This window comes from Myotis nattereri (assembly GCF_964212035.1).
Source record: "Myotis nattereri genome assembly, chromosome: X".
NCBI lineage: Eukaryota > Metazoa > Chordata > Mammalia > Chiroptera > Vespertilionidae > Myotis > Myotis nattereri.
The window spans coordinates 145,915,113-145,927,471 of NC_138078.1; the positions used below are offsets into that span (position 1 = coordinate 145,915,113).

At 46.8% G+C, this 12,359-nt stretch overlaps 1 protein-coding gene across 1 annotated transcript; it reads right to left on the reverse strand.

Annotated features, from left to right (window-relative positions):
- Positions 1–1,713: 1,713 nt before the first annotated feature.
- On the reverse strand, positions 1,714–7,712 carry MAGED1 (MAGE family member D1). The gene is made up of 12 exons (XM_081080982.1): positions 7,644–7,712; positions 6,270–6,971; positions 4,938–5,606; positions 4,753–4,816; positions 4,448–4,527; positions 4,186–4,277; positions 3,893–3,972; positions 3,759–3,801; positions 3,440–3,502; positions 2,742–2,856; positions 2,115–2,500; positions 1,714–1,904 (listed from the first exon to the last, which is right to left on the reverse strand). Exons 1-11 carry the CDS (start codon positions 7,686–7,688, stop codon positions 2,123–2,125), a joined length of 2,331 nt encoding a protein of 776 aa, XP_080937108.1. The 5' UTR covers positions 7,689–7,712; the 3' UTR covers positions 1,714–1,904; positions 2,115–2,122.
- Positions 7,713–12,359: the final 4,647 nt, after the last annotated feature.

The window sequence follows — 12,359 nt, forward strand, 5'->3', positions numbered from 1 at the left end:
CAGGGAAAAATCCCTACCTGGGGAAACAACCTTTCTCGGAGAGGTGACCTTGGTTAAAACACATAGCACTAAGGGGAGCAAACATATTAAGAACAGTATGCTATATACGCCAGGTCCCTTGAAACATATGCTGTGCAGATGTTTCTTTCCTGCAGCGACTGTGTCAAGCAGCAAGGATGGACCGGCTTCCGGCAATGGATGGGTTTTTCTTTTTGAGGATGCAAAGTGGAGTCCATCTACCTGAATGTGGAGGCCGTAAACACACACCAAGAGAAGCCTGAGGTAGGTGAGGGCCTCTGTGACCTATGCGGGCACATGGTGAAAGCACCCTCCCCACCCAAAGGGCCACCCCAGTGCCACAGACCTTGGGTGTTTTGCACCATCAAATAGAATACCAGCACCTAGAAATGCTGGAACCTCCGCCCAGATTTGGAGGCAGCATGGAGATGCAGGGCTAGGGCAGCCCCTCCCAAAAAGGCCTCAGACCAGACTCCTCCAGGCTCTCCTGAGAAAAGGATCAGGATGCAGGCCTGGCTGAAGGAGGGGAGCCTGGTAGTGAGGACAACCGACAGGGGATGGGCTAGGGCTCCACACTGCTGTCTCCTTCTTGGTAATCCTGGACTTTCTTCTTTCAGAATGTAGACATTACCAAGAACCTGAGGAAGCTCTGGACACCATAATTGCCCACTACTGAACCTTTTCCAGACTAAATTGCCTTTGCTCTTGCTTTCTTCTGGCCAATGAACTCCTGCTTCTGCCCTTGCCCATAGCTTAGGTATCACCAAGCCTCTCAGGAAATTACGGTCTAGGCCCAACTTCATCCTCAGATAGCTCTGCTTTTAGCAGAGCTCAACAACTCAAGCCATGTCCTTGTTATAGTCACAGCCAAAAGGCTGTCTAGCTCTGCATGGAGCTTTGTCTTACTTGTTCAATTCTTGCTCTCTAATCAATAAGGTTCCTTTATCCCTGCAGAAGGGGAGAAGAGGCCATTGTGAGACCTCCACTGTCCATTCGACCTTGTCTCTGAGATGCAGTCCTGGTCCTGTGGGAATGAGGCTTGTAAGGCCTTTCTAGAGGAACAGGCTCCTATGTAGCATTTCCAGAGGCAAGGAGAGGGGCCTATGGGCCCATCCTTTTCTGAGCAATGTGGCTAGGGGTATAAGATCTTCCTTCTCACACGAGATTTTGATACCTGGTTCAGTGTTCTCTGCTTCTACTCCTGCCCCCGTCTTGAAGTTATTTCATTTCCCACATGGATAATACAACCACCACCATGGAGTCCTGAGAACATCATCTCTGAAAAGAGTTATCTTTTCTCCTTTTCAACCTCCTACTCTCTGCACCTTGTCATTACCTGGAATCTTACCTCCTATATCAAATGTAACTGTCTGACCATTCACACCTTTTCTCATTATGTCATCTCTCTCAATGTCACTCTGGGATACCTAGCAGCATATCTTTCACATATGAATCACTTAAGTGACATTTATTAAATAAACCATACTAGTTTTTGGACCTCAGTAACACTCAAGTTCATCAATCCCGCCTTTGTTTCCCAATCCATTAGCCAATGTATCCACATTCTAACCTCTTAAAAGCTAATATGCCCTTTAGGCTAGAAGTGAGGCCCTGAGTCTCCCATATAAATATGTTGATCTCTCCTTAAACACAGGGGGACAAAGGGAGCACATATAATTCACTTTGCAGTTTCAACATTTATTTCTGATACCAAAACTTGAAAGCACACAAGGTGGGGAGGGCAATAGAAAAGGAACAGCAAATAAATTTATCTTGCATGCCACTTTCAGTCAATACGATGTGGCTCTCTAGATAGCTGTGTTTAAAAGGAATGTGAGGCTTCAGCCTCACTCAGGGGAAAGACTATTGCAACCAATCAGCAATATCTGTGAACATAAGAAAGAAAAAAAATTTAACATCAATGATCTATATATCAAATAGTAAGGAATGTAAATACCAAACAGTGCTTCCCCATACTTCTCTCATCTCCCCACCATGGGTTTACTATGACTCCCAGCTTGTGCACATAAATACATTCCCATGAACCCTACATCTCCCAATGACCCTAGCTGCCCAATCCAAAGTGAAGTACCTACCCAACATCTCACTCAACCCAGAAGAAACCAATGGCACCAAAGTTGGCAGCAAAGTTGGCACTGGCTGTACCACCAGAGCCAATAATGGGGCCAGTGAAGGTCTGAGGAAATCTGGAACGGGCATTCTGGTGGTATCTGGCCCAGAAGGTAAATGGGATTCTGGACCAAGGATCTCCAAAATCTCCTTCCTCATCCCAGGTCAGTAGCTCAAACTCAATGTCATCCCAGCTCCAAGGCCCAGAAACAGCCTCATCTCCAATCCCCATGCGGGTTCTCGCCTCAGCCCGGGCTTCGGCCTCAGCTGCAGCAGCATCCAGAGCATCCAAGGCCTCATCTGCAGCCTCCATAAACTGTGCAGTCCAATCGCGAGGGTCTCTTTTTTGAACCTGAGGTGAGAAATAGAAAATAAAACAAAACCCATAATATTATTAGTTAATATGTATGAAGCAATAACTATATATTTAGTGCCCTAGTTTGTTCTACTGTTTGCTTAATAACAACAAATGCCACCAACATTCACCTACCATGTTCAATACTTAAGATCTCATTCCTGCTCTGGACCATTTATTCCTAGTCAGTCACATCTCACCCCATGACCTATCAAGTTTGGAGCAGTTCCTCTATTACCTCTGCAATGAATCTCAGCACTTTCATTTTGCTAGTCTCATGGTAGGAACGGAGGCCCCAGAGGAACTCATACTCAGGAGGGTTGCTGTTGGGCACTCGTCTATAGTCCAGGTACCTTGGAAAGAGTAAAAGGTCTTTGTTTCTATCAAGGTAGAATGGAACCCATTAATGCATACTAAGTCTAGATTTTGAAACCCCAGATTTTAGGTACCAACTCCTTCAAGATTCATTCTTAAACACAAAGTATTTACCCTCTACTACTCAGGCCTTTAAATTCCGTGTCAGTGCTGCTATACTGAATAGTTACCTAGCGCTGCAGGGGAGACTTCTGTAGGGTCATAGAAAGGACAACACTTAATCTCACCCCCTCTGTCACAGCTCTAGCATCAGATTCTTGTAATCTTGTCAGTGAGGCACAGATAGGACATTTTAATGATTATACTGCAGTGCAAAAGCCTCAACCAGGCCCAACCTTGGAGATGTCTACTGTGGGGACATCACTTATAAGAGTATACTCAATAAATACTTCTGAGTGCATATGTGTTTCTGTACACATATGTGTACACACACACACACATACACAAACACACATATGTATGTATAGTTAGTATAAGAAATGAGCATGGGAAGAACTTTCTGAAGCTGACCAGCACACAGAACTCATGAGGACCAGACAAAGCCCCTTAGGCACTACTTACTTTTGCTTTACAAACTCATAAGTGAGAAGTTTCCTCAGATCTCCAAGGAGGGGATGTCTCACCCTGATAGTTAAAAAAAGGAACCTATAATCAGAGACTATGACATTGCCTCCAAAAATGAAAAGAACTTTCCAGCACAGAGGTCAGAGATGAAAAGAAGCAGAGAGTTCAGGACTAGTTCCTCATCCACCCAAGTCACATTCTTGGGCTCTGTACCTCCCCAAACCCCATAGAACACCAGTGGCTGATGCAATCCTGGGGCCATCCTCTGTTGTCAAAGGACGGTATAAGCAGGCAAGAGATGAGAGCCCAGTCATACCCAGGACGCAGTCCCATCTTGCGTAGTGCCTCCCAGAGGACAGCTGCAATGGGAGGCAAGGGGAGACAAGGGATGGAAAATGAGCATGGAAGTATGGCTGTAACCAACCCCCCGCTGCAGGTCTAGCCACTCACCTTCACTGGCACGGTTGCCATTCATGAAGATAACACCCAAAATCACTAAGAGGAGACCCAGCTTGGGTGTGTCTTTGGTCCTAAGAGAGTACAAAAAGATGATGCTTTCAGCAGCCATTTGCATGAGACACTCCAGGCAGCATCTAGTTTCTCCAATATTCCTCAGCTAGGGGATAATTATACTCCAGCTCTGACCATGACCTGCTACGTGAGCCTGAATCTGAGACGGTGACCCAGTCCCAGAGAAAAAAGCACCACTGAAAGGCAATGCTTCACTTCCCTTCCCATCTTACGTTCCCAGTATGCCAGCCAGGGACTCAGGTGTACTGATGAGAATATACAGGTGTTCTTCCTTGTCAATTTCCTTCAATTGAATCCCAAATTTCTATAGGGAAAGGAAAACAGACTATGAAATTACAAAATCTAGCATATGCTACCCATCTCAGTCGCTCACCTTCCTGTGAGACTTGTCCTAAAACCCCAGGAGGAATTCCATGAATCTTTGAAACCAAGACTTTCCCCGTCATTCCTGTCCCTTAGAATCTGCCTTCTCACCTTCTCCAAGACAAAGCATGCACGTTCAATGATTTCTGGATAAACATCAGTGTATTCACGGATGATATCCCTCAGCATTTCTGTAGGAGAGAGAAGGGAGCACCTGGGCTGAGTAGGGGCCACAGAGCTGCAGCCCCTTTGCTAGCTTTGCTGAGAACACAGGGTCCTCAAGGGTGGAAAAGGAAGAATTAGCCATGGAAGGAGGGGACTGAAAGGAAGGGGACTTTTATATAAACAAAGGGATGTCCACAGAGCATGGGGTGAGGGGAAGGGCAGAGCCCTGGGAGAGGGCACTGGATGCCTACCTGAGCGCTTGATGGGCACCTTTGTGTAATCTTTAAGCATCAAGTACTTGACCAACTTATTCGCCTGGGAAGGGAAAAGGAAAATTTTTCGTTATATTTACAGAAGACCTGGTTGTTATAGGTGGAAGGATGACAAAAAAAAGAGCAAGAGAGGAGAGATGTAACTGGGGAGTTATAGCGCTTACTCTTTCCTGAAGAAGGGCCACATCTCGGGGCTGTGAAGCACCCATGTTCTGTGGGGCACGTGGGTTAGGAGAGGGACGCAGGTTTGATGAGGGTCGTAGGTTCTGACGTTCAGGTGGAACTGGCCAATTGGTGGGAATCCACTCATGTGGGAGCTGCCATTCTGTAGGAAGTGGCCAATCGGGTGGCAGTGGCCAGTTGTGTGGTAGCGGCCAGTCAGGATGGCCTTGCCAATCTGGAGGACCCTGCCATCCAGGTGGGTTCTGCCATCCAGGTGGGGCTTGCCATCCAGGTGGATTCTGCCAGGCCAATGGGTTTGGCCAGACAACTGGACCAGGCCAGACAATGGGATTTGGCCAGATCACTGGGCTCTGCCAGATCACTGGGCTCTGCCAGATCACTGGATTCTGCCAAGCAACTGGGTTTTGCCAGGCTAGTGGGGTCTGCCTGGCTGGGGGGCTCTGACGTGCTGGTGGGATCTGCCTGACTGGCTGGTTTTGCCAGCCTGATGGGTTCTGCCAGGCCAATGGGGTCTGCCAGAGCACATTGGGGGGTACGCAGGGTGGGTTCTGAGTGGTAACTGGAATCGGTGCAGACCTCCAGGTCCCTGCAGGCAGTGGGGCCCGCCTTTGATCCCCACTTCTGTTCTCTTCCACGTTCAAGTTATTTATCTGCATCATCAGAGAGAATGAAGGTCTAGGGTTACCAGTTGTTTCTGTGTCCTCACCCTAACTATTCCAGGAAGACCCCCTAAAACCCTCACCTGTAGTGACAGCCTGACCCACTAGCCACTGGTCACCCTGAAACCTGGGCTTGTTTTTCACTGTCTTCCATGTAGAAGTTTCATCTTTGAATCAGGCCAGGATCAACCCAAGGGTGGGGCCTGAAGCTGCTCCTCTTCCTATGTCCACCACTGGCTTTGCTTGTACCACCCTGGACAGATCACTCAAGTCACTTCACCTCTCTGGGACTTAGTTTCCTTCTCTGTAAAACTGAGACTATGACCCCTAACTGGTATGAGATACCTTGAAGATTTAATGAATGAGATAACCTGTGTGAATGTGCCTAGCTCAAGGCCTAACTCATGGTGGCTACTATCAAAATGTAAACAGAATATATATATATTCAAGTCTCATCTCCCAATCAGTCTGTGGACACTCAGGGGGCAGGAATTACCATATTCACCTTATCATCCCCTATAATATAGCTGAATACAGGCAGACATATAGATATAGGATTGTCTCTATCTATATATTTATTTCTGTTTTAGAACAAATAACCTCAGAGAAGAAAGGAGAGAACCCAAAGCAAAGTGGAGCTAGCAGGGATCTCACCTTTCGGGTCCTCTTGCCCCGGATTATAGTCCTGGACTCCAGATTCTGAGCCTGGGAACCATCTGCTGATGTCTGTGCAGCTGCACCACCAGATACAGAGATAACTGGCTTGGCCTCTACGTCAGCCTTGGAAGTAGCCATCTTGGTTTGGTTAACATTCTGAGTCTGGGTATCAGCTGTTGAGGCCTTAGTGATATGATTCCAAGCCTTGAAGGCTGTCTTAGGCCGAGTGTTTGACATTTCACTGGCCTTGAGAGACTGAGAGAAATTGTAAGTGGCATTTGGGCCCACCTTAGTAGTGGCATTTTGGGCCTTAAAGGTGATCTCAGATTTGTTGGCAGTTAACTCTTTGGTTGCTGCTTGGGAAAAATCATAGGCAGTATTTGGGCTATTTGGGGTGGCATTCTGGGTCACAAAGGCTGGCTTAGGTGACGTCTCTTTGGCATGAAGAGCCTGAGAGAAATCATAGGCAGCATTTGGGCCTTTTGTGGTAGCATTCTGGGCCCTAAAGGCTGCTCTAGGCCTAGCTGCAGCTGCTGAAACCTGATAATCAGCCGTTGTTGGGGGCTGTGAACTCTGAGGACAAGAATTCTGCCCGAAGGCAGCTGCAGGAGCCTGGTTGGTGGGTGGAGTCTCTGAGATCTGGATGGCCTCCATCAGGGTCTGCATAAGCAAGGTGCTGTCTTCTATAGAGGCCTCAGCCTGAAAACACAGGAGTGGGGGTTAAAATCTCTGGGGCTCCAACGCTAGGGGAGGGGTAGAGGGAGCAGTGCAGGGGACGTGCTGGAAGGTGGCTGGTGCAAAAAGAGGAGGGCTGAGGGAGAGACTTAGACTGCTGGTAGGGACTGCAGGGTAGGGGCTAAAGAGGGGTGGGGTAGGAAGAGGAGGGGGGTGACTTGGAACTGAGGGCTTATCAATCAGTGAGATTAGAGCAGAGCAGTGCAACATGCCTTAAGAACTCTAGACCAGGGTTTTGGTACCCTTATGAGGAGTTTAGAAGAATCAGTGGAGGGGGGAGGAGGTTCGCAGGGAGTGGGGAATGCAGAAGAAAGGGAATGTGGAGGTGGATGGTTGGGGGAGGGAGCGGCAGAATGCTCTACAAACGTCAGGACTATGGGGGGAAAAAAGCTCCTTATCCAACCCGCATTCTCTGGGCACATTGCCCTGACTACTAACAGGGTCTCCCCTTTCTCTGGGCAGGGACTGATGGCTGAAAAGGGATGCCCCTCCCCCCCTCGATAAACCCTGAGAATTTAAAGACAAGGGAGTCTAGGCACCTAGAGGGCAAATCGGATCCTGGAGTTTGGGTGTTCAAAGCGGCCCAGGGGTAACTGCTGGGGAAATGGGGAGGGGCGTAGGAGTTAGATATCTCACCTGGAAGCCGAGGAGGCCCGCACCACAGTCCATTTTCTGAGCCATGGCTCCAGTCCCTCTGGCAAGAGCAGAGCCTGGGGAGTGTTGGGGAGGAGCCGGACGTTATACTATGGAGGGCAAATAAGAGAAACCAAATTTGGGGATGGGGTGTTTGGGATTTGATTGTGGGGACGGATGAGCTGCTGAATGTTAGGGGAACGGGCTGGATCAATGTGGGAAAAGTAAAGTTTCCAGAAGGAAGTTCTGAATCCCGAGAAGCTACTGAAGGAGCGAAGGTTCACATCAGGGTTTGGAAAGCAGATAAGAAGTTTGAATCTACAGGGATTGGGTTTGGAAGCCGCATTTGGGAAACTGAATGTAGGTTTCCAATGAGAAGAATCGTGTTAACAGTAGAGATTGAGGACCAGAAATCTGCAGAGATTTTGAACGATGCGAAGGATTCAGAGAGAGAACAGGGGTTCTGAATACGGGAAGATCAGGTGAGGGGTGTGAATCAGGGTTTGGGGAGTGGAACAGGGATCAGAATCCAGGGTAAAGGGATCGGGATGAAAATGGGGGGCCCGCACCAGGGGGCAAATGCCCTGTCTGGGGGCTAATTCTCACCTTGCCTCAGGCCCCAACCCTAACCCCCTCGTGGCCTCCCTTCTTCACGACTCAGAGAATCGGGATTGCAGGGATCGGTTCTCTGCAACCGCACCCTCTCCTTGTCCAGGAGAAAATGCCAGCGCGGCAGATAGGACGACCCCGCCTCTTTTCCTAATATACCACCCACCGCCTCACAAGGTTCAGCGCATGCGCAAGAGCTGACAGACCAAATAAGAGTCCCGCCCGCTTTCCCAACAAAAGCCTCGTTCTGAACACCATTATGCGCATGTGCAGCGGGAGGCAGTCCCGCCCCTTTGCCAACACACCAAGCCACCACCAACCAGTCTACAGTATACAATGGCCCCTCCCCTACCGCTATATCCCCTCCCCAAAACAGATGCTCTGTGCCTCTAAGTCCCACCCCTTGCCCTACACACTGGCCCCCTATCATTTCCGCAATGCGTCTGGGTTCTATCCCTCCCTTCGTTGGGCTCCTCCTGTCAGGTCGCATGCATCTCCACCCCCTTGCCTAGCACCACGTAAAAGTTACTGTTCAGGAGGTCTCTGTATGGGGTCTCTAATTGCAACAAGTGCTAGGCTTTGTGACACAAGAAAAGAAATGTCCAGAGATCATACACTATTGGAAGGAGAAAAAGTCTATGGTCTCCACGTGACTCTGTATGACCACCACCCCCGACCCCCCCAGCCCCCGCTTTAACTGCTCCCAGACTTGTGAATATCATCAGCTTCTTTCCTGCCTTTTGTGCAACCCCAGGCATGGACTTACCATGTGTGTGAAGGGCGCAGCTTCTACATCACAGTATGATCTGTACTGGGGCTTGTTTTCCTCTCACAGCAGCCCTGGGAAGTGAAGGTCCCCATTTTACAGATCAAGACGCACAGACACGTTGCATGCATGAGCTAGTAAACAGAAAATGCAAAATGTGGGCCTGGGTCTTCCTGACTCCAAAAACACACGTTCCACTGGTGCTGGCCTAAAAACTGAGGCACCCTGCTCCCCTCTTCAGTTTCAGCACCAGCTCCACACCCACCTCCACCGCCTGTCAATATCTGCCCCCAACAAGCAAGGTTTGTATTCTCTGAGACCTAAGGTCAGACTCTGGAGGCAAAAGGACACAGGTAAAGGACCCCAGTCCCACCCCTGCCTACTCCACCTGAGTCTATCTTATAGCAGACTTTTTCTATCTCCAATAGTGTTTCCTCTCTGGCCATTCCTTTTCCTGGACCTTGATGTAGATGAGTTTGCAGGCGCCTAGCGCTTGTTGCAATTACAGATGCCCCACAGAGACCTCCTTAATAGTGATTTAAGTGGTGCTAGACAAGGTTATGCCAATTCATGCAACCCGATAGCAGGGGAGGGATAGAGGTGAGATACTCATTGTGGAAAAGGTAGGGAGCTAGTGTGTGGGGCACGGGATGATACTACTATGGGTCTTTAGGATCTACTCCCACTGTCAGGCCTTTTCCTGAGTGGCACAAACACGCTGCCCCTGAGGCCTTCCTGGTGCCCACTGGAGTGGCCAGGACAATCAGGCACTTGTGTGTCTGAGCCATGGCAAGCCCCGATTCAGAGCAAATGTTTGTCCTGGTTCCTTCCAGGGCTGGGCCTCAATTCCTGGGATGAAGTGCCGGCCAGCCTGTCACTAGCAGTGTGAGCCCACTCGGGTCACTCCACGTGTCTGAATCTGGTATCCCAATATGCAAAATGGGAAGTGCAAGGGCACTTTGCTGGGGTCCTAACCACGGACAAGGACACACTTGCTGCTGTCCTTCCAGAATGACTGGAGAGACTAGCCAAGGCAGAAAAGGATACAGACATGTGAGGTGACCCAAACTGAACTGATACTTTCTGAAATCCAAGGCAGATCTCTGTCCATTTCACATTTGTTCTGGCATCAGCTCCTTTCAGAAGTCTGCATAGGAAAAGAAGCTAATGCCAGGAAAGACCACAGCATTTGGTCCCCAAGGGCCAGCATCAGTTCTGCCTGGCTGGATGACTTCCCTCATCTGTTGCATAGCAACGTCCCTTGTCAGCTGCCTGTTTTTCCTCAGTACTTCCTCTGTAGAGTGTCTGCAGTGGGACGTGATCAGACTCGGGAAAGGAGGTCAGAAACACCATTTTCTATGCTACCTGCTTCCGTATCTGTGCCTCTCCTCTGGACTTGGCCTATGAATCCTAGATCCATAATCCAACAGCCAACCTCACTTCTCCAATTGAATATCTCTTGGTATGTTATTTTTAAAATAAATCTATTGGGGTAACATTGGTTAATAACATTATATAAATTTCAGGTTGGTAGTATTTTCAAAATTGACAGGTTACAAACTGATTCCTTTGTATATATCCTCCTTTACACCAATATTGTGCATTTCTCCTTTAGTCATATCTTTCTATCCCCTTTAGAATAAAAACCTTTTCGAGAGATGGATTTTTGTTTGTTTTATTCATTGCTGTATCCTCAGGACCTAGAATGATGTAAGGCATATTTTATATGCTCCAAAATATTTGTGTAATGAATGAATGAACCCCACTGTTGGGGGCCAGATGTAAGCTGGCAAAGTCCTTGCACCTGAAGGGGCTAGCAAGGTTGAGACCCTTACCCACACAGCTTTCCCAGACTTTTTTGGATGGCGATTATCAGTAGAATGAGAGCAACATTTGTAGAATGAGAACAGCCTTTCATAGCTTACCAAGAAGTCTGTAACTATTTACTGAGATATGCTGTACTGAGAACTTGTCCTTCTGCTGTGTCCCTCCCTTAGAGATTAAGAGGAACAAAGAATACATTCCTCTTGACAGACCTCCTATTCAGTGTGTTGTGTATAAATAAGATTGCGTGACTAATAAACTCGCTTCAGTTCATTGAGAGAGCTGGAGTCCTCCCAACCCCACTTTTCTATCTTTCTTTCTTTTCTCAATTCCTACCTCCCTGCCTCAGCCCGGCTCAACCTTGTCAGGCTGGCCCTGACACCCCACCATCCACCCCATTGCTCAAGCAAAAAATCTGAGAGGCAGGTAAACTTTTTTTTTCCTGGATCACTTACTTTTTCCCATTTACATGTAATTCATATTAATCATTAAAAATCAAACAGTATCTACATATTTTAGAAATTAAGTGAACATCACTCTCAATCTTACCACCTTGAGATAACTATTAAGATTTTGATGCTATTATTTAAAATAATGCTTCATGCATACAAAGTAGGTTTACAGTTATTTGTATGGAAAAAATACAAGAATTCATAAATAATAAAAAATAAACCATTTTGTGTACTCACAACTGTAAACCTTCTTATGCCCCTTCCTGTATATATTCTTATATGCATGGGATTATATTATATATGCCATAAATTTGCTAATAGCACTTTTGCTTATTACCTCCCACTCCTTTCTTTCACCTGTCAGATGTGCATTTTTAACAACCATTTTTATACCCTTCCATATTCAAAAAGTCATGTTTTTTGAAAATCAAGATTATATGCACTTTCAGAGGGGGTTGCGGGGCTGGGTGAAAAAGGTGAAAGGATTGAGAAAAAAAGATTATATGCACTTTAATGCACCTGATTTATCTTAGTTAAAGCTAGCCTACCCGTGGCTCATTCTTTTACATTGCTGCATAATATTCCATGATAAGGATGAACCACATTGTATTCAATGTGGTTATTCAGTTATTTCCCCACTGATGGCCATTTGTTTTATTTTCAGGATATCTTTTGGCACATACAAACAACATTGTGATGAAATATTTGTATATCTATCCTTATATTTTGATGCTTAATGTTTATTATTCCCATGACACCAAATGTCTGGGAGTAAGATTGACATACTCCACAGCACTTGGTATTATAATCTTTCCAAGTTCTTTGCCAATCTGTTGTGTGTCTCACTGGTATCTCCTTGGGGTTTTAATTTACATTTCTGATAAGTAAGTAGTGGAACACATTCCTATATTAATGGACCTATTAAATTTATTTTGTAAAGTACCTGTGTAAATCTTTTACCTATTTTCTTGTGTCTTTATTTTACTGACTTTTAGGACTTCTTTTTAAAAAAATATATTTTATTAATTTTTTACAGAGAGGAAGGGAGAGGGATAGAGAGTGAGAAAC